Below are 26,054 nucleotides of genomic sequence, written 5' to 3' on the forward strand. Positions count from 1 at the left end.
AAAATCAAAACAGTGATACCAGCATATACTTTTAAAACCACCGACTACGAAAATAATTGCAGTCATCCAGTTTACATGAGGGTTAGCAAGAAATTATCCTTTCCTAGTATTAAAGAGTATTTAATCAACCTCTTCCAGTTATCTGACAAAACAAAAAAAACTCAGTAATGTCAACGATAAATCAGTACTTTTTTGGGGATATGAGTAAGGTGAGGAACAGGAAGAAATGTTGCAAACTACTTTACTTTTAGACAAATTATTTATTTTTTTACTTTTTTTTTTTTTTTTTGAGATGAAGTTTTGCTCTTACTGCCCAGGCTGGAGTGCAATGGCGAGATCTCGGCTCAATGCCGTCTCCACCTCCCGGGTTCAAGTGATTCTTGTGCCTCAGCCTTCCAAGCAGCTGGGATTACAGGCATGCGCCACCATGCCCAGCTAATTTTGTATTTTTAGTAGAGATGGGGTTTCTCCATGTTGGTCAGGCTGGTCTCGAACTCCCGACCTCAGGTGATCTGCCTGCCTCGGCCTCCCAAAGTGTTGGCATTACAGGCGTGAGCCACTGCGCCCAGCTAGACAATTTTTTTTTTTTTTTTTGGGACGGAGTCTTGCTCTGTCACCCAGGCTGGAGTGCAATGGCGTGATCTTGGCTCACTGCAAGCTCCGCCTCCCAGGTTCAAGCGATTCTCCTGCCTCAGCCTCCCGAGTAGCTGGGACTACAGGCACCCGCCACCACCCCCGGCTAATTTTTTGTATTTTTAGTAAAGACGGGGTTTCACCATATTAGCCAGGATGGTCTTGATCTCCTGACCTCGTGATCCACCCACCTCGGCCTGCCAAAGTGCTGGGATTACAGGCGTGAGCCACCACGCCCGGCCTAGACAAATAATTTTAATAAAGTAATAAATAGTGATAAATTGTCACGAAGAGCTAGCCTCACCAAAAATAAAAAATCTAAAAACAACTCAAACTATCTTTTTTTTTTTTGAGACGGAGTTTTGCTCTTGTTGTCCAGGCTGGAGTGCAATAGCGCAATCTCGGCTCACTGCAACCTCCGCCTCCCGGGTTCAAACGATTCTTCTGCCTCAGCCTCCCAAGTTGCTGGGATTATAGGCGCCCGCCACCACGCCCAGCTACTTTTTTGTATTTTTAGTAGAGACAGGGTTTCACCCTGTTAGCCAGGCTGGTCTCGAACTGCTGACCTCAGGTGATCCACCTGCCTCGGCCTCCCAAAGTGCTGGGATTATAGACGTGAGCCACCGCACCCAGACAAACTGTCTTAATTATTAAAATCTTGAACTATAGCTCTTAAAAATTTTAAGAATTCACTAACAAGAATTTGTCCTGAAAGCAATTTTCCAAGCAGCAAATGGGGATTTACTAATGCAGCTAAACTGTAGTGGAACAAGCTCTCAATCTGAAACCAGACACTCTGGGTTTTAGACTAGGTCTGACAGTGGCTATGTGACCTGAAATGAATCAGGATGTCTTCACCTGTAAAATGGGAACAATACCTATTTATCTCATTCAGTTCCTAGGAAGCTTGAATGAGACCACAGAAACTCTCTGAAATTACAAACTTGTAGTAAAGGTATCATCTATTCCTGGGAAGTGGGGGTAAATCACTGTACATGTGTATATTAGCAATTCAAAAAAGGAAAATCCCTGAACAACTTATTTTAAGATTTCCTCCACCTTACACAGGAGAGGATTAAAACACTGTCGAAAAGGTACTACCTGTGTAGTATGGGTGTGTGGCTTTTAAGAACACTGCCTTTTAAGCCTTTTGCTCTAGTTGTAAGAGGCACACGGAGACACATAAATGCAACACGTGCCATGGGTTATGTTCAAAATTCACATTCAACAAGCGCCTATGTGACTGGCTATGGGAATTACTGTAGATCACTGGACCTGGAGACTCTTAAGTTTACAATACTCATGACTGTCCTGGGCCATAAAACTAAAACCTACAGCAGCAGGACAAGTTTCACTTGTAATAACTGCCTTTCAAAGTCTACGCGGATCTTTTCAGCAGCACAGTCTTTGAACACCGAGTATGAGGAGCGGTGTCTGAGTTGTGACATTTAAAAAACAAGGCCGGAGCAAACGTAGAGAGGGAGAAAGGTGTTTAAGAGAGCGCCAGTAGCAAAGCTTTGTACGACCCCAGGCACGTGGGGTGCTCGCTGCGCGTAGTCTTTCCACTGTAGGCAAGGAGATGCTTATGAGAACCTTTCTGGGGTACTGGGGGGTTCCGTCCCGAAATGCTCAGCCCAATCCATGAGTCAGCAGCGGCGAGAGGAGGAAGCAACGGTAGGAGCAAAAGGAAGGCACCCCTCACCCTCCTTCCTTCTAATCTAGGGTAGGATTACTTTAAAACACGGAGCAAAAAGGCACTCGTCACGGCCCCATACGGCCCCGGGGCTAGTCGCCAGGGTCAAGGGTAGAGAGACCCCAGGGTTGCCGAGGCGGAGGACTGAGGCAGGGGCGGCTGAGGTGAGAAGGAACCGAGGCTGGGTGGGCACTTACCAGAGGTCAGAGCGTGGGTGATGGCGGTGCCCCGGCCGTCCGCGGCGCTTGGCAGAAGCAGCATGATGGCGCCGGGTCTAGCCCGGTGGGCGCAGCGGCTCACGTCCCGGGCGGAGGGCGCTTAGGGTCCCCTCCAGCTCTACCTCTCACTCCGAGCCTCGCGCCTTGGCTCTAAGACGCCCAGGAACCGGCGCATGGAGACGACCAGTAAGCACTTCCGGGATGGATCTTTCGTGGTGTGGAGGCCAATCTCACACCCTCCCACCCCCGCCAACGTGTGCGGCAACCTAGTTCTATACTGACTGAGATCCGGCTGGAGACCAAGTCGCACGAGAGAATGGTTCCTAGGCGCATCAGTTTTCCTGTAAAAAGGATTATATTCCACGTCCCAGTGCAATACATAGAACATAACCTTTAAAAGCAGCTCTTTTTATATTATCTTTAAGTTCTTACTGCTTTATATATTAATCTGAACCTAATCAGTGATTTTCCCAGGAGCGCTATACTTTTAAGTAAAAAATGAAAGTACCTGTATGAGCCAGTATCGACGACTAGTATATACATTTGCGGAGAATTACGTACGTGTATTTGTGATACATTTGTGTTTAACTTGATGATGATAATAGCAGCTAATATTTGTCGTGCTATTACTAATTTACCTGCATTATATCTTTTAATACTCACTTGGAGAAGAAACCTCTCTCTAGTGTGTTAGATTGTATTCCAAGGCCAGCAATATTTTTACCCTGTTCTAATGAAGTTTTTATTCAAGATATTCCCAATTATAGGACTCTGGGACTTAATTTTTTAATGTATAATAAAATCAATTGTATTCCTACTATATGCTTCCTTCTAAGACTGCAGTCAAAAGCAAAAACCAGCAAAAACAAACAGTGGGTAAAGGCTCACCCCCAACAGCAGTATCTGAAACAGGTTCAATAAAATAAACTTGATATGCCACTCTTTAGCAAGGACCACCAGAAATTAGTAAATTAGAAAATAACTTACTAATTTCATTATATTTTCACAATTAAAGTTTTAAAATATATTATATATATATATATATATTTTTTTTTTGTACAGACAGGGTCTCACTATGTTGCCCAAGGTGGTCTTGAACTCCTGGCCTCAAGGGATCCTCCTGCCTCAGTCTCCCAAAGCTCTGGGATTAGAGGCATGAGTCACTGTGCCAGGCCAATTAAATACATTTAATTGGTCTGTATATCTGCTGCATGATAAAATTGTCACTTCAAAACTGACTTTTCAAAAATTGAACTAAGGGAGGCTGAGGTGGGAAGATCGTTGAGCCCGGGAGGTGGAGGTTGCAGTGAGCTGAGATCACACCATTGCGCTCCAGCCTGGGTAACAGTGAGACCCCGTCTTTAAAAAAAAAAAAAAAATTGAACTAATCTTCTGCCCCAAAACCTCTTCCTGATCCCTACTAATGCAACCACTGTTAAAACATGCTCCAAGGTGCAAAGTAACCTGACTCCACTTTCTTCATATTAATATATTTTTTTCCTCACACCTCCTCCCATTCAATTTTACCATTAACTCTAACATGGGTTTTTGTTTTTTTGTTTTTTGTTTTCTTTTCTGAGACAGAGGCTTGCTCTGTCGCCCAGGCTGGAGTGCAGTGGCCTGATTTCGGCTCACTGCAATCTCTGCCTCCCAGGTTCAAGCGATTCTCCTGCCTCAGCCTCCCGAGTAGCTGGGATTACAGGTGCGTGCCACCACGCCCAGCTAATTTCTGTATTTGTAGTAGAGACGGGGTTTAGCCATGTTGGCCAGGCTGGTCTCCAACTCCTGACCTCATGATCTGCCTGCTTCAGCCTCCCAAAGTGCTGGAATTACAGGGGTGAGCCACGGTGCCCGGCCGGGGGTTTTGTTTTTTAAAAAAAATTGTGCTAAAAGACACATAACATGAAATTTACGATCTTCACCGTTTTTAAGTTTACAGTAATGTTAAGTACATTCACATTATTGTGTAACCACCCTACAAAACTATTTTTATCTTACAAAACTGAAACTCTATACCCATTTAATCTTACAAAACTGAAACTATGCCAGTGGAAAAAACTGTCCACTGGAAACCATCCTTCTACTTTGTCTTTAGGAATTTGACACCTCTAGGTACTTCATATTTGTGGAATCATATAGTATTTGTCTTTTTTGTGACTGGCTTATTCACTTAGCATAATGTCTTCAAGGTTCATCTGTGTTGTAGCTTATACTAGAGTTTCATTCCTTTTTAAGGCTGAATAATATTTGTGTGTGTGTGTGTGTGTGTGTGTGTGCGCGCATCCGTGTATCACATTTTGTTTATCCATTCATATGTAGATGGACACTTGGGTTGCTTCCACCTTATGGGTATCATGACTAATGCTGCTTATGGACATGGATGTACAAATATCTTTTTGAGATCCTGTTTTCAGTTCTTTTGGATACACATCCAGAAATCGAATTGCTAGATGGCATGGTAATTATTTTTAATTTCCTGAGGAATCAATCATACTGTTTCCCACAGCAGTTGCACCATTTTATCATTTTACATTTACATCAACAGTGCACCAGGATTCCATTTTATCCAGCAGCACATGCAAGGGTTGGCTGGACCCAAGGGTCATCCTTTCCAACACTTATTTTCTGTTTTGTTTTTGCTTGTTTTTAATAATAGCTATCTTAATAGGTATGTGGTGGCATCCAACTGTGGTTTTGATTTGCATTTCCTAACAGTGATGTTGTCCATTTGTATATCTTCTTTGGAGCAATGTTTATTCAGGTTATTTGCCCACTTAAAAAATCAGGTTGTTTTCTTGTGTGGTAGGAGTTCTTTATTCTGGATATTAACTCTTTACCAGAAATAGATTACCTTCACTATATTTGTAGATGTGGCCACTACTTATTGTGTCTAATATGCCAGGCGTTTTACAAACACTGTAAAGTTTCCTTCTCACAGGTAATCAGTCCAAAAACCAGCGTGCCAAAGCATTTCCCCAGGGCTCTGTCCGGACTCTGAAGCACTGCATAAAGGGGTCTGTCTGAGCCCAATTTACTTCCGGTGGGGAAGGGAAAGGGAAGACACCACCGGAAGCAAGGAAGGTGCTGTGTAATCATTAAGGAGCGGAGGCTTTTGGAGCTGCTAAAATGCCGGATTACCTCGGTGCCGATCAGCGGAAGACCAAAGAGGATGAGAAGGACGACAAGCCCATCCGAGGTCAGTTGACATGGGCCGGAGCTCGGAGCTGGGGCGGGACTGGAGCGGAGCTGCCTTGGCACTGGAGAGGAGCTGGATTCCCGCTCCTGGCTCTGTGCTCTGGCCCTTTTGTGCCCCTAGTAATTTAGTCTGGACACCGGCTGGATTAACTTGCCTGCCTTCTCAGTCTCCCTCATCCACTACAAGTTCTGTATTATCTGCTGATGGAAATTTTTATTCATTCTCAGCTCTCGGGTCTTGAAGAAGTCACGCACCCTGCTTGGCCTAATAGGCCTTGAAAAGTTCTGCCTGGCGGTGCTCGGTCACCTGATCCTCTTTCCTCTCCTCCTCCTTCCCCCTGTGACAGCCGGGAGCTGTCACTGTGTAGCCACAATTCTGAGACATAATTTTCTTAAAAAAATTATTTGACCAGATAATACATTCACAGGGTTCACAATTCAAGAGGCAGAAAAGATGTCTTTGAAAAGCCTCGCATCCTTGGCCCCAGCCACCAACTTCTCCACAGAGGCAACTAATGTTGCTATTTTGCATATCTTTTTAGACATATTCTATACATATACAAGCAAGTGTGCTTATCTATTCCTTTTTTTTTAACACAAATGTAGCATGCTGTACATACTTCAACATCTTGATTTTTAAAAAATTTAATATATATTAGAGATACTTTCCTATCATGTAGTCACTTCCTCTGCATCTGCATAGTATCCTGTATTATGCGTATACAGTAATGTATTTATTATTGATGGACGTGTAGATTTTTCCAATTTGTTGCTGTTATAAAACAATGAATACCTTTTACCTCGTTGCACTCTGAGACCAAGATGGGTCACCAGAAGCTATGCTGGAGCCACCCGCGAAAATTCGGCCAGGGTTCTCGCTCTTGTCGCGTCTGTTCAAACCGGCACGGTCTGATCCGGAAATATGGCCTCAATATGTGCCGCCAGTGTTTTTGTCAGTATGGGAAGGATATTGGTTTCATTAAGTTGGACTAAGTGATCTTCCTTCAAAGGATTATCCAAGGCATCTACCCAATGGAAAACCATGATAGTTCTTTGTACATAAAATAAACATTTAAAAAAATGAATAATCTTGTTTATGTAACTTTTACCAAGTGCACAAGTACAAATTGTAGGATAAATTCTAGAAGTGGAGTTCTAATTTTGTAAGTGCCAAACTACACTCCATGGAGATTGTACCAGTTGACACTTTAACTTACAGTGCAGGAGATATCCACACCAGTTTTGGATATAACTTCTTCCCAGTAGTCCCGTTTGTAGTCTCATCTTTATGCTGTTTCTCCTTTTGTTCCTTAAGCTATTTTTAAATGTTCTTTTGGTATTTCTTATGTTTCTTCTTACTTTTTCCTTTCTTAACAACTTCAACTTTTCCTAGCACCCTTCTCCATTTACACTGTCCCCCAAAAGAAAGCATTTCCTTTCTACCTTCATCTCATTCTGCTGTTTCTTTTAAAAATATTTTAGGACACTGAAAATGTCAGAGATACTCAGTATTTATTGGAAAACTTAGACACAGAGATTTATCATTTGATCTGTGCACAGTGATCTGTGTGTTTCTCTGGGTTTGTTCTTCTGTAAAAATATTAATACATTTATTCCTTGGATACAGTTATGACTAACATGTATATAGGATCTTATGCGTTTATTCATACATACCCTTTTTTTTGTTTTGAGATGGAGTCTTGCTCTTGTCACCCAGGCTGGAGTGCAGAGATGTGATCTCAGCTCACTGCAATCGCTGCCTCCTGGGTTCAAGGGATTCTCCTGCCTCAACCTCCCAAGTAGCTGGGATTACAGGCACCCCCCACCACACCCAGCTAATTTTTGCATTTTTAGCAGAGACCAGGTTTCACAATGTTGGCCAGGCTGGTCTTGAACTCCTGACCTCAGGTGATCCGCCCACCTTGGCCTCCCAAAATGCTGGGATTACAGGCGTGAGCCACCGCGTCTAGCCTGATTAAGTTACTTTCAATTTAAGCTTTCAGATCTCAACTTGGTCCTAATTGCAGTTAACTTTTTGTGAATCTCCTATTGACTCACTTTGTTTGAGTGGTTATTTCAAGCCTTTTACATGTTTTTCAGGTCCTCAGTTCAGTCTCTTTCTTCGTGACTGATGACTTTTTTCTCTCCTGAGATGATTGAGAATCCACTTAAGAGTTCTCTTAACTTCTCTGACATTTTCCATTTTCTATTTTAATCCTGCCTTGGAGGAAGTGGTATCAATTTTTGTTATGTGCAACCTTCCCCATTTCTGTTTTTGACCTTATGCTTTCCTCCTCTGGACTTTGTTTCTTCAGTCACTACCTCTTCTATTTGTTGTCCTATGGAATTTTTCCCTTTTGTTCTTATAAGCATGCTAATATCCATTTTATCTTAAAAACATAGTTGAGAAAATCTTCCTGCTCTCCTAAGTTACAAGTCATTTTCTTTTTTTTCTTTCACTGCCTAAAAGTGGCAGAAAGGACAGGCTTAGGAGTTAGGAAGACCTAGGTTTGAATCTTGGCTTTGAGTTTTGTCTAATAAATTCTGTGAAACTGTTTTTCCTATCTGTAATGTAGAAATAATTGTATTTACTTCACAGGTTTATATAGAATTAGATAATATCAATATGTATCTCTAATCACGGTGTCTCATATAGTGATCATCTCAATTTATAGCAGCTATTACTATTCTCCCACAGTACATTTCTTTACTACTTATATATTTATTTTTAGAGACAGTCTTGCACTGTCGCTCAAGCTGGAGTGCAGTGGCATGATCATAGTCACTGCAGGCTGGGAACTCCTGGGCTAAAACCATTCTCCTGCCTCAGCCTCCTTAGTAGTTAGCACAACAGGCGTGCACCACCATGCCATGCTCATTTAAAACTTATTTTTTTTTTTGTAGAGACAGGGTCTTGTTATGTTGCCTAGACTGGTTTCAAATTCCTGGTCTCAAGTGATCCTCCCACCTTGGCCACCCAAAGTACTGGCATTTCAGGGGTGAGCTACCATGCCAGGCTCTTATTTTATTTTTAAAGTTCTTGCACTTTAGTTTCTATCTATATAAATCAGTTGAAACTGAGCAGTAGTTTCTTAATTCCCAGATCTTTAGTATTTCTCAATCCTAATCCTTGTGTTTTTGACATTGTTGAGCCTTTGAGCTTCCCTTGGTTTCTGTTGCTGAACCTTCCCGTTTATCCGCCTGCTTCTTTTCTTTCCTTCATTGTGTCCTCACATGGCTTCTCTAAAGTTTTGTTTCTGTTAATTTCATCCATTCTGGTCTTGGATCGTATGTGCTTCCCTAGTCAACCTTTTTAACCTCAAGCTGGCATCTGACCTCTAGAGCCAGATTTATCTCCGCCTTTTAGAATGCTGCATCAGGATATGCCGGTGTGTTGGATAGTCTTCATGCCTACCCTCAGGCTCAGTAATTTGCTAAGAGCATTCATAAGACTCAGCATGTAGTCATACTCATGGCTATGATGTATTTTAGTGAAAGGATACAAAGCAAAATCAGCAAAGAAAAGACACATGGGGCCAAGTCCAGGAGAAACCAGGCACAAGCTTCCAAGGGTCCTCTTCCAGTGGAGTCACACAGGATGTACTTAATTCCCCCAGCAACAGGTAGTGACAATATGTGTAAAATGTTGCTAACCAGAGTAGCTCGTCAGAGATTTGGCACCCAGGGTTTCTATTATGGGTTGGTAATGTAGGCATCTCTGCCTAGAACATACCAAAATTCTAGACTCCCTGAAGGAAGATAAGTGTTCTGCATAAACCCTGTAGTTTGTATAAACATTTTAAGCACAGTGAACCACCTTTTTCAGTTCTGGGAATGGTAGGAACCCTCTGAAATTGTTCTCAGACAAGAGCCAAGAACCAACCTTATAAGCAGGCCTTTCAAAGGATAGCAGTTAACTCTTCTGTGCAGATAACAGTACCACAAACTTAATAAAATTTAAACTGAACTTCGTATCTCCCTCCGCTAACCACTTTCTATTGTGACTTCTGTTGTGTGGTACCTAGGTCCAAAGCCTGGGCATCATGTTTGATCCTCTCCCCTCAGCTTCTCACATTTAGTCATTTGCCATGTGCTGTAGATTCTTCCTCTGAGGGTTTTTTTTAATCCAACTCTTCCTTTCTCTTTTCATTGCTACCATTTTTATTTAGGTTCTTATGACTTCCGAGTGGCCTCACTCCAATTTGTTCTTCATATCTCAGCGAGCTAATTCTTCCTAAGGCACAGTTCCTATAATGTCAACTGTAGTGGCCCTGATTACCTCATTCTAGAATTTATGGTCTACTTCACTAGAGCCCCAGACCTCCATCTACTTAATTTCCTATTACCACCTAATGTGTATACTATGTTTCAGCTTACCTGGTCTAGCTGCTGTTACCTAAGCATGCTTTTTCCTACCTCTACTCATACTTAGTTAAAAAAAACAAAAACAAAAAAAGACCTGCCGTTTTTTTCCTTAAAATATGTATGATTGTATGATTGGTTCTTGTTTTTCATGATAGATATATTCTATAAAGTTGCTGTGAATGGTCAGTTGGGAAGTACTGAACATTTGATCCTAGGAGAAATGTATATATACATCTCACATAGATTATAATCTTTTTTTTTTTTTTGAGACAGGGTCTCACTTTGTTACCTAGGTGGAAGTGCAGTGGCACAATCTCAGCTTGCTGTGGCTGTCACTTCCTGGGCTCAAGCGATCCTCCTGCCTCAGCCCCCCAAGTAGCTGGGACTACAAGTGCATACCACCATGCTAATTTTTGCATTTTTTGTAGAGACATGGTTTCGCCATGTGGTCCAGGCTGCTCTTGAACGCCTGGACTCAAGCAATCCGCCTGTCTCGGCCTGGGATTACAACTGGGAGCCACAGCATCCAGCTGATTATAATCTTAAATCCTAAAAGCAACTCATCCTGGTAGATTCATTTTTTCTTTATTTCACAAAAGAGAAAACAAAGTTCAGAAGTGTTAAGTGACTTGGCTGAGGTCACCCCACTAACAGATTCCAGAGCTGGCATTCAAACCCTGTCCACCTGGCCCCAAAGCCTGAACTGCTTGGATTACACTGCATTTCCCCTACGGTCTCCATCTTCTGGTCATCTCTATATGAAAGCTGAAACAAGAGGGTAGAGTGACTTGTTCTTAGTTGTGAACTTAAATTTTTTACCACTCTGTCTATTTGCAAATGACCATGAAAGCACATGAGTATTGATTTGGGGATTACAAATAAATTTGAGCAGCTAAGCAAATTCAGAAATGCAGAATTTGTGAATAGAAAAGATTAACTGTAAATCACTTGAAATCCCAGATAACCACCGTAGAACACCATTTCAGGTTACTCTCCACATGTGTTTTAAGTGATTTTTATATAAAAACAAAATATATGCACATTATATCCTTTTTTTTAAACCTACCTGATTCACTGAATAGCATTTGTTGGATTGCTTTCTATGTCTATGTTCTGTTATCATTTTAAATTGCTGCATTGTATTTCCTTTTCTTTTTCTTTTTGAGACGGAGTCTCTCTCGGTCACCCAGGCTGGAGTGCGGTGATGTGATTTGGGCTCACTGCAACCTCCGCCTCCTGGGTTCAAGCAATTCTCCAGCTTCAGCCTCCCGAGTAGCTGGGACTACAGACATGCACCACCATGCCAGGCCAATTTTTGTATTTTTGGTAGAGATGGAGTTTCGCCAGGTTGGCTAGGTTGGTCTCAAACTCCTGACCTCAGGTGATCTGCCTGCCTGGGCCTCCCAAAGTACTGGGATTACAGGCAGGAGCCACCGCACCGGGCCTGCATTGTATTTCATTTTATGACTATGGTATAATTTAACCAAGATCCTTAATGGATGTGTTTTATGTATGTACTATATAAAATAGGTCATCACGTATATTATGTACTTTTAAAAATCTATTTTCCTCCCAGTTAGATAAAAATTCCTTGAGTCCAGGAACTATTTGATTGAATATGTAGCATCATAATCTTGCTTGATTTTTGACACTCACTTAAAACAATTTGAATCGAACAGAAAAAAAGCTCTAGTTTCTTTTTTAAAATTTTTAATGCTAGTTTCTTTTTGAATCTCATGTATTGTCTCTCTTCTTTCAGCTCTGGATGAGGGGGATATTGCCTTGTTGAAAACTTATGTAAGTCCTTTCAGTGTCTACAAACTATAGATGTTTTATGTTGAAATAAAAACTGTTTTGGTATTGTCCTTCCAAAATAATTAGAAGAAGTTAAGAAACCAAAAATTAAAAAACCAAACAAAAAATAAAATAAAAAGAAACAATTAGAAAAGAATGTCTGGCAGCTTATAGTAATCTTCACTAAATGAAGTTACCTACCTAAAGTTTATAGAATAGATCAAAGTATTTGGCATGTCTCAGTTTATGTATTATTTTAATACTATTTGTGATTAAAATGTGATGCTATATTGAAAGATATTTGAAATCATTTACACAAGTTTACTATATTTAACAGGTATTACTGAATTAGTTCTGAAATGAAGTTTTAATGCATAGAAATCGATAGTTTTGCATAATTTCACACACGATTTTTTTTTTTTTTTTTGAAACGGAGTGTTGCTCTTGTCACCCAGGCTGGAGTGCAATGGCGCGATCTTGGTTCACTGCAACCTCCGCCTCCTGGGTTTAAGCGATTCTCCTGCCTCAGCCTCCTGAGTAGCTGGGATTATGAGCGCCCACCGCCACGTCTGGCTAATTTTTTGTATTTTTAGTAGAGACAGGGTTTCATCATGTTGGCCAGGCTGGTCTTGAATTATTGACCTCAGGTGATCCACCCGCCTCCGCCCCCTAAAGTGCAGGGATTATAGGCATGAGCCACCATGCCTGGCCATGATTTTCATTTGTTATCTTGCATAATAGTGGATTGTGTATTTAAGGGGAAATATTGGGTCAGGAATACCTCTCTACTTCACAAGCTTTGGGATAATGATAGCTATTGAAATTGTAACTTAAAAATAATTTTTACCTGTAGTTTTAATAAATTGTTGATATCCTGATATTCTAACTAAACTGACCTTCATCACCTAGGGTCAGAGCACTTACTCTAGGCAGATCAAGCAAGTTGAAGATGACATTCAGCAACTTCTCAAGAAAATTAATGAGCTCACTGGTACGTATTTTTAAATTCCCATTTCCTTCCTTTAAATGTAATGTGTGAATAATATCAAGAGTTTAAATACAGATTTTACTCCTTCATGATTACAGATTTAAAAAAAATCATTATTCTTCCTTTCTGTTAAGAAATTAGATCTCATTTAACCATATCTTTCACTGCTTTTTACAACCAGGTTTAATGCTTATGCAGTTAAGAAATAAGAAACAGTACCATCTTCTAAGCCAGTAATATTTCTGTTGGTCAAAACCTAGTTCAGTAAACTTCAGTTAACAAGTCAAAAAACTTTTTTGGATAAAAATAAGATCTCACAACATAGTTTTGCTTCAAGTAATTGGGCTCTTTCCTGGAACTTTTTGGGGGGAACTTGAATGATGAAGTTTTATAATATTTGACCTACACAAAAATGTCAAATGTGGCATTATATTTTTGGCTTGACAATTACTTTAGGGCAGGGTGTAGTTTTCAGCTGGGGTGATTTTGCCCCACCCTCCCAACCCCTCCCAGAGGACACTGGGCAATGTCTGGAGACATCCTTGATTGTCATGACTTTGAGAGAGGGTGGTGCTGCTGGCGTCTAGTGGTGAGAGGCCAGGGATGCTACTAAACAGTCTATAATGCACATGATAGTCCTCACAATGAATGATTCAGTGCAAAATGTCAGTAGTGCTGAGGTTTAGAAAGCTTATTATAGGGTGATGCATTACATTTTAGTTAATTTTGTCATCTTTCTCTATGTAGGTATTAAAGAATCTGACACTGGCCTGGCCCCACCAGCACTCTGGGATTTGGCTGCAGATAAGCAGACACTCCAGAGTGAACAGCCTTTACAGGTTGCCAGGTATGCACGGGTGCTCTGTGGCAACTTACCTTTGTCTGTATTTTCAAGCACTTAATGTTAGAGTCTCAGGGATAATGCAATAGTTCATAAATAATTTTGATTCCAAATTCCAAGTAAATAAAGCTTTCTACAAAACTGGGGTTAAAATTTTATGCGTTAAACAATTCTTCAAAAATATATGAAGGCATAATCATTTAAAAGATTTAAATGATATAAAAAGATGTAGAGCAAGAAATGAAAAACTCCCTTCTCATACTTGCTTTCCCGTTGCCCTTTCCTCAAACATAACTACTGAAATAGTTTGGCCCTTGTAATCCTCTGTGTATCTTCCTGTATTTGCATGCAAAGAAACATATCCTGATTTTTTTTTTTTTAGATATAACTACATGTTTTGGGAATCTTTGTCTTTAATATAGGAAAAAATTGCAAAAATTGCATAATGTGTAGATGTTAGGCTGTAACAATTTCTGTTACTATACACAGTGCTGTAGTGAATATTCGTGTTAAATGTTTCTCAGTGTATGTGCATACATTTCTGTAGGCTAGCTTACTACAAGTGGAATTCTAGGGGTCAAAGATATTATAGTTTTAAAATCCTGTGAAAATTACTTTGGCCAGTTTATACTTTTACCAAGAGGCTTTGAGGCAAATGTCCATTTGTCTGATCAATGTAAGATACGCAGTTTTCAATTTTTACACTTTTGCCATTTGAGGGAAAATAATTTTAATTTGTACTGTGTTGATTACTAGTATGATAGCTACTTCTTTTGTTTACTAAACATCTGTATTTCTTTGACTACTCATGTTTTGTTCTTGGGTTGTTTCTTGTTAATTTTAGAAACAGTTCATATATTGTACATATTGTCTTTTCTTAAGTATGCTACAAGTATTTTTCCCTAGTCACTTTTAACTTCTTGGTACCTTTTGTTGTACTAATGTTTTACATTTTTAGGAGATAAAATATACCAATATTTCCATTATACCTTTTGGGTGTTAATGTTGCTTAGAAAAACCTAGCCCAATTCAAGGCTATAAACATATTCTCCTCTGTTTATAATCCTTTTAAAAATTTTGTTTTTATTTTTAGTTCCTAAAAGCTAAAGATTATTTTTATTTCCCATCTACTCACCCTCCCTACTTCACAATTTCCATCTTTTCTCCCTTTTATTTATTCACTCACTTTTTAGTTTTATCATGGTTTTTGAAGGGTTAAATAGTTCAGGCTGGGCACGGCAGCTCACGCCTGTAATCCCAGCACTTTGGGAGGCCCAGGCAGGCAGATGACTTGAGGTCAGGAGTTCAAGACCAGCCTGGTCAACATAGTGAAACCCCGTCTCTACTAAAAATACAAAAATTAACTGGGTGTGGTGGCGGGCGCTTGTAATCCCAGCTACTGGAGAGGCTGAGGCAGGAGAATCGCTTGAACCTGGGAGGCAGAGGTTGCAGTAAGCTGAGATTGTGCCACTGCACTTCAGCCTGGGGTGACAGAGTGATACTCTGTCTCAAAAAAAAAAAAAAAAAGAAAAGAGTTAAACAGTTAAATAATAACAGCTGTATTTCCCAATTTCTCTTCCCTAATGACACTCATTTTCACCTTAAAAAGCTGATTATTTTGGTTTTCGTCTTCATGGTTCTAATGGATATTGCTATATCTTGTGTATTATAGATTCCTACTTCCTGATTTTTTAGTTTTAGGTATTATCTTTTGGCTTTCCATCATGGAAGATGAGGATTTTGTTTTGTTTCCTCTGCCTTCACCTTGAAGGCAAACCTTTCCTATCCCCTCATCCTTCCTATGTAATTCTGTTATAATTTTGGTTAGATCAGTATTCAGTGTTTATATGATTATGGCTATGTAAACACTATTCACAAAGAGCCAAGTGGTAAGCTGTGATTGCTTTTCCTTTCTTGTACCACTTCTTTTGGTGGTGGTTGTTATAACGTCTTGTTTTTTCATTTGCCTGGTTTTCTGTGCATATATTATGAACTCAACCTCCCACTTTCTCTTGATTGTCTAAACTGCTCTTCAGATGCATTAGATCTGTTCGTTTTCTCTCAGTTATACCTTAATTGCATCTGGTGTTCTCTCGGTTTCATTTTCCTTAAGTTTTTCCCAGCACCTTCTGACCTGCTTTGGTTTGGACCAGTTGTCCTTTATGCCTGTTTAATGACAGTTGTTGTCTGACTTCTCTACCCTGGAGATTGCCCTTTACCTCTCTCCTGTTGCTTGGTCTAATACATCCTCTGGTAGCTTCTTGGAAAAGGGTCAGTTGGGAGGTAATATTTTGAGACTGCATATGTCTGAAAGTGTCTTAGCTGAGTATACAGTTCTTTTCCCTTCAAAATTTTGAAGGCGTCGTTCTGTTGTCCTTTGCCTCCCAGTGTTACTCTGAAGCCATTCTGATCCTCAGTCCTGTATATGTGGCCTAATTTTTCTCTGAAAATTGTAGTCTTCTCTTGTTCTATTTTGAAATTTCATGGTGATGTGCCTTGGTGTTGGTCTGTTTTCATCCGTTGTCATGGGCTCTCTTGTCCTTTAGTAAGGCAAATCTTCTTGAAACTATTTGTTAATTTCTTTCCTTCCGTTTTCTTGGACCCTTATTCCTGAATTCTCTTATTTGGATATGGGGCCTCCAGGATTGCTCCTCTAATATGCTAATCTTTCCTTCCTGTTTTTCTTCTTTTTGCCTTTTTACTTTACTTTCTATGAGCTTTTCTTTATCTTTGAATTTTTCTGTTGATGTTTTTTTCCTCCCATTTTTCTTCTCGTAGGTTTTTAATTTCTCAGGTAAAAAAACTCAGGTTTTTTATTTCAAGGCTCTTATCTTTATTCTTTCATTTTTGTGTGTGTGTTGAATGTTCTGCTCTTATATCATGGTTGTAATATGTTCTTATCTCTCTACGGTAAATTAAAAAATCTAGGTACATTTTTCTAGGCCGTATGAGGGGAATTTTCTTTTTTCTGTAAAGCAGTTAGAGGGAAACTTTTCATATAGATTTTTTATAACAGACAGACTAGCTAAAGAGCCCTATACCCCTACAAGATCCCAGGCCTTAAAGAAAGCAAAGATTATTTTGAAAAAGTTTCCATTGATTTTAGTCTCATACTCTTTGCTTAAAACTCTTGATAAAATTTGTGTATGTGTAATTTTTAGCTTGTGAATTTTTTTTTTTTTTTTGAGACAAGGTCTCACTTTGTTACCAAGGCTGGAGTGCAGTAACATGATCTCAGCTCGCTGCAGCCTCTGCTTCCTGGGCTCCCACCTCAGCCTCCCAAGTGGCTGGGACCACAGGTGCATACCACCCCATGTCTGGCTTTTTTTTTTTTTTTTTTTTTTTTTTTAATTTTTAGTAGAGACAGGGTCTTGCCATGTTGCCTGGGCTGCTCTTGAACTCCTAGGCTCAAGCCATCTGCCCACCTCGGCCTCCCAAAGTTCTGGGATTACAGGTGTGAGCCACCGTGCCCAGCCAGCTTATGAATTTTTTTAATAACAAACTTATTGATATAAAATTCAGATATCATGAAGTTCACTCTTTTAAAGTATACAATTTAGTGATTTTTAGAATATCTAGAAAATTGTGCATTGATCATCACTATCTAATTCCAGAATAGAATATTTTTGTCACCCCAAAAACAAACCCAATACCCATTAGCAGTCTTCATTCCCGTCTCTTTCCAGCCCCTGGCAACCATTTATCTACTTTCTGTTTCTATGAATTTGTCTATCCTCTACATATCATCTAAATGGAATCATATAGTACATGGCTTCCTTCACTTAGCATATTTCAAGGTTCATCCGTATTCTAAAATAGATGGAACTTTTTATGGCCAAATAATATTCCAGTCTAATTTCTCTATCTGTATTCACTATTGGTGAGACATTCTTCTCATCATTCCTATAAACTCTTTAGATATGGTTTCCTTTAGCTTTTTGAAAATATTTCTTGTACTGATTTAAGGTTTTTGTTTGACTGGGCGCAGTGGCTCATGCCTGTAATCCCAGCACTTTGGGAGGCTGAGGCAGGTGGATCACTTGAGGTCAGGAGTTTGAGATCAGCCTGGCCAACATGGTGAAACCTGTCTCTACTAAAAATATAAAAATATTAGCTGGGCGTGGTGGCAGGCGCCTGTAATCCCAGACACTTAGGAGGCTGACGCAGGAGAATTGCTCGAACCTGGGAGGCGGAAGTTGCAGTGAGTCAAGATCGCGCCACTGCACTCCAGCCTGGGCAGCAGTGAGATTCCGTCTCAAAAAAAAAAAAAAAAGTTTTGTTTAATAACACCAACATCTAGGCTTCTTAAGGGACAATTTCTATTGACTGCTTTTTTTCCCCTTATGTGTGAGCCATAATGTCATACATAAGGGAAAATGCACTTCATAATGTTTTGCATCTCAAAACTTTTTGGTGATAACTAGACATTTAAAATAATGTAATGTGTCACCTCTGGAAATCAAATTCTTCCTCTCCCCAGGGTTTGGTATTATTGCTGTTTGTTGTTCTTGTTTTTCCTTTCAGGTTTTTTGGTCAGCCTCTTTTTTTTTGGTAGAGAATGGGTATAATTCTTCTTCCCTAGCAAACATGGTTGGTAACAGAAAACAGAGTCCTTCACACAATTATGCTATCAGGACAAAGCATTCTTTTTTAGCCTTGACCTCCTGGGCTCAAGTGATCCTCCAGCCTCAGCCTCCTCAGTAGCTGGGACTGCAGGTGCATCCCACCACACCTGGCTAAGCCAAAGCATTCTGTACGTTACTTTTAGCTCTACCTATGTGCGCACTCCACAGGCTATTTTTGTATTTCTCTGTAATTCTTGCTGTGGCTTATGTAGCAGCTTTCTAATGTGAGTTCTGTTTTTTGTTTTTGTTTTTCTTTAGTAGATAGATACTATAGAAGGGGAAAGGTGGTTGACTATTTTATACTGTGATGTGCATGGCATTATAAATTCATTTTTACCAGGCCATATGGAAATGAATCTACTGGCCGGGTGCAATGGCTCACGCCTGTAATCCCAGCACTTTGGGAGGCCGAAGCAGGTGGATCACTTGAGGTCGGGAGTTTGAAACCAGCCTGGCCAACATGGTGAAACCCCGTATATACTAAAAATACAAAACAATTAGCCGGGCGTGCTGGCGCGTTCCTGTAATGCCAGCTACTTGGGAGGCTGAGGCAGGAGAACTACTTGAACCCAGGAGGCGGAGATTGTAATGAGCCGAGATCGCACCACTGCACTCCAGTCTGGGCTCCAGAGCAAGACTCTGTCTCAAAAAAAAGAAAAAGAAAAAAAAACAAGCTTCTACTGCCTCAGTTAAAAAAAGAAAAAAAGTAGCAAAAACAATAAAAATGGATTTAAAGTCCAGGTGTGGTGGCTCACGCCTGTAATCCCAGCACTTTGGGAAGCTGAGGCGGGCGGATCACCTGAGGTTGGGATTTCGAGACCAGCCTGGCTAGCCTGAGGTTGGGAGTTTGAGAGAAACCCCCTCTCTACTAAAAAAAAAAAAAAAAAAAATACAAAATTAGCTAGGCATGGTGGTGCATGCCTGTAATCCCAGCTACTCGGGAGGCTGAGGCAGGAGAATTGCATGAACCCAAGAGGTGGAGGTTGCAGTGAGCCAAGATCATGCCATTGTGTTTCAGCCTGGGCAACAAGAGTGAAACTCCATCTCAAAAAAAAAAAAAAAAAAGAAAAACTGATTTAAAGTATAAACTCAGGAAAAGAATGAAAACCCATTTATTACTGAATTTGATGTAAGACAAGATGACCATCTTTTTGTAGGGAAAATAAAAACGAGAGCAACTTAAGATATACAGGAGCATCACTAATAATAAAGGAATACAAACTATGGAAATCAAGAAATCAGAGAACTTCTTAATGATGAGATATTTGGGTTTAATTTTCCAGGAGAATGTATTTGAAAATTTTATGACTTGGCTAAAGTCGAATGGACCTTTGGAGTTGGGTATAGAAAAGGATCTTTAACAGTGTCCCAGTTTCTGTAGTTCTAGTTTATACCTGTATATTGCACACTCAGGATATAATCTAGTTAGTTGAATTCATTATTAGTGGCTTAGGTTCCTTATTCTAATCAAGCTTTTTGCTGTGTTAGGTGTACAAAGATAATCAATGCTGATTCTGAGGACCCAAAATACATTATCAACGTAAAGCAGTTTGCCAAGTTTGTGGTGGACCTTAGTGATCAGGTGGCACCTACTGACATTGAAGAAGGGATGAGAGTGGGGTAAGATTTCTATTTACAATAAATACTTTTCTTTCACTAAGGATACTGTCTCACATTCATATCCTTGGCTTTGTAGTGAATAAATGGACTGAGTTCCTTGGAATACCAAAGGATGACCTAGTAATGTACTATAGTTGAAAATTCTTTCTTCTGCATCTGCTTCCTAACTTCCCATTGGCTTCCCTGACTCCCCTACTCCCACTGTTGTTTATTATGAATGGCTTCAAATTTCAGAGTTGAGGTTACCAGTCCATTTAAGGTAACATGGTATAGGTTGGGGGAGTACTTGCTTTAGGATAGTTGTGATGCTAAGTGTGTTAATGTCTATAGAATACATAACAACTCACTTAGTAAATTAAAAAAAATATCTCCCCTCCCTCCTCAAAGGTTTGATTGCTGTTGGATAGGTTGTTTGCGACATTAGACATGTAGTTTAGTATCCTCAGATTTCATGCTCTCTTTATTTCTCTTTATATAATTAGGGACTCTGTCTCTCTCTTGTTTTCTTAAAGTATGGTTTTGGGGATAAAAGACTAAACATAAAAGCACTTTGAAAGCTTAAAGAATGTATTAATGACTATCTTTTTTACTTCCTTAGCGTGGATAGAAATAAATATCAAATTCACATTCCATTGCCTCCTAAGATTGACCCAACAGTTACTATGATGCAGGTAAGAAACTATGGGAGGGAAAAGGAAGGCTATGTCTTTTTTTTTTTTTTTTTTTTTTTGAGGCGGAGTTTCACTCTTGTCCAGGCTGGAGTAGAATGGTGTGATTTTGGCTCACTGCAACCTCTGCCTCCCGGGTTCAAGCAATTCTCCTGCCTCAGCCTCCCGAGTAGCTGGGATTACAGGCACCCGCCACCACGCCCAGCTAATTTTTGTCTTTTTAGTAGAGACAGTGTTTCACCATATTGGCCAGACTGGTTTCGAACTCATGACCTCAAGTGTTTGGCCTGCCTCAGCCTCCCAAAGTGCTGGGATTCCAGGCGTGAGCCACTGAGCCCGGCAGTATTTTATATATATATTTTTTGAGACAGAGTCTCAGCCTGTCTTTATTTTACTAGTTTGTTTTTCATTCATTAGTGTCATAACAAGTTAATACAGCAAGTAGTTCCAGGGCACTGGGCAATGTATTCAATTTTTATTAAAATTCTCACTTGTGAGTTTTTCTTTTAAGGTATTAGGTCTATTCTATTGAATTTGGACAGTATCCAAAAAGCCTGTGACTGTATGTTGTACATTTCTGTCCCTCTCTTAGGTGGAAGAGAAACCTGATGTCACATACAGTGATGTTGGTGGCTGTAAGGAACAGATTGAGAAACTGCGAGAAGTAGTTGAAACCCCATTACTTCATGTAAGTAGCTGAGTGTTGTATTTAAATTTCTTTGTATAAAGATGTCTTTTGTGTATTGAGCACTAAAATTGCTTGTATATTAGATGGCTTTTAATATTTTCCCTAATGAGAGTTTTTTGAGAGGGTGGAGAGAGGAGGTGTGGAGAGTTGGTAAGTTCTAGGGGAGAGCAAGCAAAAAGGATTGAGTGGTCAAGTATATTTAAAAAAGAAAGATCTGCTGTTTACAGTGACAGAGGAGGCACAGTGTAACCTTTAGCAATATGTTAAATATGTTACAGGCTATTATAGAAGAAACTGGTTCTTCAAAAGACATCGAGAAGAAAGGGGCTTAAATTGAAGCAGGTTAAACTTGGGAGGATAATGGAAAACTAGGATACTGAATACCAGATAATTTTGTTCCTTAAACACCATAATTTTTTTTAAATTAGGAAAATATTTTAAGACTGGATAATGGAAGTGCTTTTTAAAAGCCATTTAGTCTTATGTATTGATAGAAGTCCAGTTTAGAACTTATGTCTTAGAATAAGTAAAATTTCTTATTTAGTTCAAGTATGTATATTGTGGACTTAATAATTTTGATTTAAATATTAAAGTATGGTTTTCAGGATAAAATACTAAACATAAAAGCACTTTGTTGATTTAGAAGTAGACTGATTTTTGTTATACAGAAGTGGTAAGTGTGAAAATTGTGTCTCTATCACAGCCAGAGAGGTTTGTGAACCTTGGCATTGAGCCTCCCAAGGGCGTGCTGCTCTTTGGTCCACCTGGTACAGGCAAGACACTCTGTGCGCGGGCAGTTGCTAATCGGACTGATGCGTGCTTCATTCGAGTTATTGGATCAGAGCTTGTACAGAAATACGTCGGTGAGGTAAAGTAAATTTATCAAAGAATATATAGCCTTGTGAAAGATTTTACAGTATGAATGAAATTAAAAATGGCACTTCTGCATTGAGGGATCCAGACCTGAAATTTCTTTTTTCTTTTGTTGAGACAGAGTCTCATTGTGTTGCCCAGGCTGGAGTGCAGTGACATGATCTCAGCTCACTGCAGTCTCTACCTCTCTGGGCTTAGGTGATCCTCCCATCTCAGCCTCTCAGGTAGCTGAGAGCATGGCTACATGCCACCACACCCAGCTAATTTTTCTATTTTTTGTAGAGAGGGGTTTTACCATGTGGCCCAGCTGGTCTCAAACTCCTGGGCTCAAGTGATCCATCTGCTTTGGCCTCCCAGAGTGCTGGTAGTATAGGCAAGAACCACCACGCCCGGCCTGAGACCTGAAATTTCTTGATTGTAATTAGTAGTTTAGAAGCTGCCTTTGTGGTCATTTGGAAATAGGCAACCACTTAAAATTTTAACCAGTATGCCCCCTCCTCAAAAGGGTGACATTTTCTACAGATGTGGCTTTTCTACGGAAATGCCTGGTAAATTAATTAAAAAGTATACTTTTACTTCAGGGGCAGTGTTTTCAGTCCTAATGAGAAAGTGAGAACATAGGTTGTTTTTATGTTTGTAGACATACATATACATATATATATATATTTAGAGAATAAGTCTAGGGCTATACGTATTGTATCTGAAACCTGTTGATGATTCGTATATTTACAATAAGAATTAGCTACGGAGCTGCATGAGTTGAGGTATCCTTTTATTCCCTAACTAAAACTTGCAAGTCAAATTCAATGATCAGGAATTCCAAGTGATAGATCAGATGCTTTTATTTACTCAAGTTTTACTAATTAGAATGGTTCCTTTATTTAACTATTAATTTGACCTCTTCAGATCTGAAACCTATTGCTATTTAATAGATACAGAATCATGAAAATCACTTAATATTTTAAGGCTGGCAAGATTAATTTGGTGGACTGGGGAGCAAACTTCAGTCTTTTTTAAAAAAAGTTTAGATAGGCCAGGCACAGTGGCTCATGCCTGTAATCCCAGCACTTTGGGAGGCAGAGGCAGGCGGGTCACCTAAGGTCAGGAGTTGGAAACCAGCCTGACCAACATGGAGAAACCCCGTCTCCATTGAAAATAGAAAAAGCCGGGTGTGGTGGCGCATGTCTGTAATCGCAGCTCCTCGGAAGGCCGAGGCATGAGAATCGCTTGAACCTAGAAGGCGAAGGTTGCAGTGAGCCAAGATCGTGCCACTGCACACCAGCCTGGGCAACAAGAGTGAAACTCTGTCTCAAAAAATAAAAAATAAAATTAAAATAGCTGTGCGCAGTGGCTCACGTCTGTAATCCCAGCACTTTGGGAGGCTGAGACGGGTGGAACATGAGGTCAGGAGTTCAATACCAGCCTGGCCAAGATGCTGAAACCCCGTCTCTACTAAAAATACAAAAATTAGCGGGGTGTGGTGACACATGCCTGTAATCCCAGCTACCCGGGAGGCTGAGGTAGGGGAATCGTTTGAACCCAGGCGGCAGAGGTTGCAGTGAGCCGAGCTCGCACCACTGCACTCCAGCCTGGGCGACAGAGGAAGACTCCATCTCAGAAAAATAAAAAAATAAAAAACGTTTAGGTAATAATGGGTGAGAATACTGTTAGGAATAAATATTGAAAAGTTTGAAGCATAACTTTTTATTTATTTTAAAATATTTTGAAACCAATTTTGAATTAATAAATCATTTTTCTCATTAGGGGGCTCGAATGGTTCGTGAACTCTTTGAAATGGCCAGAACAAAAAAAGCCTGCCTTATCTTCTTTGATGAAATTGATGCTATTGGAGGTGAGAATGATACGTTAGAGAACTGCTTTAGGATTCAGTTTCATGAAGGCTGTAAAGTGATATGTCGTGATATGTTAATCTTATACAGAATTTTAACTCCAACTCTTCTATGAGCTCTGAAACAGTGGCGCCACAGATCTAATAAGTAGTAGTGCTAAACTATAAAGGCAAGAAGACACATTATATACCATTGTCATTTTTTCAAAGCCTTTATTTTTGTGCTATGGGTTGAATATCCCTTAGCCGAAATGTTTGAGAAGTGTTTTGGAATTCACATATTTTGGATTTTGGCTTTTGAAGTACTTGCATTATACTGATTGAGTATCCCAAATCTGAAAACCTGAAATCTAAAGTGCTCCAATGAGTATTGCTTTTGTCATGTTGGTGCTCAAACTTTCAAATTTTGAAGCATTTTGGATTTTGCATTTGCAAATTTGGGATGCTCAGTCTATATCTGATTTCATTCATACAACACCTATTTCCATACTTTAAACAACTCGTAAATTGAGAAGTATCATCTAATGTCATAAGAAAGCACTGGGGCATAATTTAATTGATGGTGGTTTTTCTTAGTGCACATAAAATAATGTTCTTGTTGGCTTCACAGATTTGATGAAATACAGTATTAGCCATGAAATCTAGACTTTTTTTTTTTTGTTTTAAGAAACAGTCTCACTCTGTTGCTCAGGTTGGAGTTCAGTGGCATGATCTTGGCTCACTGCAACCTCTGCCTCCTGGGTTCAAGCAATTCTCATATCTCAGCCTCCTGAGTAGCTGCAATTACAGATGCCTACCACCATGCCTGGCTAATTTTTGTATTTTTAGTAGAGACGTGGTTTCACCATGTTGGCCAGGCTGGTCTCGAACTCCTGAGGACAAGTTATTTTAACTAATCTCTGAGCTTCAGTTTGCTCATCTTATAAAGGGAATAATTCTTGTCTTGTGTACTTCATGAGTTTTTGAGAGGTTCAAATTAAGTAATAAATGTGGTAGACTTTGAAAACACTAAACTGCCCCATAGGCAGTTTAAAAAACGTTAAGTAAATCTGTGATGAATACTTTTGAAAGCAAAGATTCACTTTCTAATTAGTTTTATATGAAGCAGGCTGTTCTTACAGGATTTGCTTCAAAGTGGGATGTGCACTTGTGCCTGAGGACATGATTTGAGCTGAGATTTTTGGTACTTTCAGGTCATGCATAGTGCTACTCTTGAGTGGACTTGAAGAGCTTATCTTTCCTTTTGTCTTCTCAGGGGCTCGTTTTGATGATGGTGCTGGAGGTGACAATGAAGTGCAGAGAACAATGTTGGAACTGATCAATCAGCTTGATGGTTTTGATCCTCGAGGCAATATTAAAGTGCTGATGGCCACTAACAGACCTGATACTTTGGATCCAGCACTGATGAGGCCAGGGAGATTGGATAGAAAAATTGAATTTAGCTTGCCCGATCTAGAGGTAAGAAAACCATTTCATTTTAGGAAAGGGATTTTTGAAGTTTTTTCTTCCTGTGATTTTTTTCCATTTTAATATTTGTCAATTCTCTCATTTTTAGGGTCGGACCCACATATTTAAGATTCACGCTCGTTCAATGAGTGTTGAAAGAGATATCAGATTTGAATTGTTAGCACGACTGTGTCCAAATAGCACTGGTAAGTAGAAAGTTCTTGCTTATATTTGCTGGTCTGTCTGCTCAGGCTGCTTTAATTAAGCCTGTTTATTTTCTTTTTGTTTGAAAGGTGCTGAGATTAGAAGCGTCTGCACAGAGGCTGGTATGTTTGCCATCAGAGCACGGCGAAAAATTGCTACCGAGAAGGATTTCTTGGAAGCTGTAAATAAGGTCATTAAGTCTTATGCCAAATTCAGTGCTACTCCTCGTTATATGACATACAACTGAACCCTGAAGGCTTTCAAGTGAAAACTTTAAATTGGAATCCTAACCTTATATAGACTTGTTAATAACCAATTCATAAACAAATAAATGGCTTCAAAATTGTATGCTTT

General features: G+C 39.8%; 3 protein-coding genes across 8 annotated transcripts in view; 2 read left to right on the forward strand and 1 right to left on the reverse strand.

Moving 5' to 3' along the window:
• Positions 1 to 2,760, reverse strand: part of DNAJC2 (DnaJ heat shock protein family (Hsp40) member C2) — a 32,164-nt gene extending 29,404 nt beyond the window's left edge. The window contains exon 1 of one of the 2 annotated variants that reach the window (XM_034964696.3): positions 2,524 to 2,760. Coding sequence is in view for 1 of the 2 variants with exons in the window: in XM_003825717.6 (XP_003825765.3) it covers positions 2,524 to 2,587 (64 nt within the window). In the remaining variant the exon portion in view is untranslated. The remainder of the gene's footprint in view (positions 1 to 2,523) is intronic. The other variant, XM_003825717.6, reaches the window with a different exon arrangement.
• On the forward strand, positions 454 to 26,048 carry PSMC2 (proteasome 26S subunit, ATPase 2). Of its 5 annotated transcripts, none has more exons than XM_055114779.2 (13): positions 454 to 2,490; positions 5,483 to 5,740; positions 11,864 to 11,901; positions 12,808 to 12,889; positions 13,634 to 13,733; positions 19,841 to 19,972; positions 20,571 to 20,643; positions 21,233 to 21,328; positions 22,032 to 22,196; positions 23,966 to 24,053; positions 25,306 to 25,508; positions 25,606 to 25,702; positions 25,790 to 26,048. In XM_055114779.2, exons 2-13 carry the CDS (start codon positions 5,671 to 5,673, stop codon positions 25,945 to 25,947), a joined length of 1,302 nt encoding a protein of 433 aa, XP_054970754.1. In that variant the 5' UTR covers positions 454 to 2,490; positions 5,483 to 5,670; the 3' UTR covers positions 25,948 to 26,048. The 5 variants fall into 5 exon arrangements, with proteins under 5 accessions (XP_054970754.1, XP_054970755.1, XP_008949298.3 ...); XM_055114780.1 differs by having other exon boundaries at positions 2,174 to 2,307; XM_008951050.5 differs by lacking the exon at positions 454 to 2,490 and adding an exon at positions 2,699 to 3,101.
• Positions 6,438 to 11,854, forward strand: LOC117981065 (small ribosomal subunit protein uS14-like). The gene has a single exon (XM_034964700.3). The coding sequence runs from the start codon at positions 6,562 to 6,564 to the stop codon at positions 6,730 to 6,732; it is 171 nt and encodes a 56-aa protein (XP_034820591.1). The 5' UTR covers positions 6,438 to 6,561; the 3' UTR covers positions 6,733 to 11,854.
• Positions 26,049 to 26,054: the final 6 nt, after the last annotated feature.

The sequence above is a fragment of the Pan paniscus genome, chromosome 6 (assembly GCF_029289425.2).
Source record: "Pan paniscus chromosome 6, NHGRI_mPanPan1-v2.0_pri, whole genome shotgun sequence".
Taxonomy (NCBI): domain Eukaryota; kingdom Metazoa; phylum Chordata; class Mammalia; order Primates; family Hominidae; genus Pan; species Pan paniscus.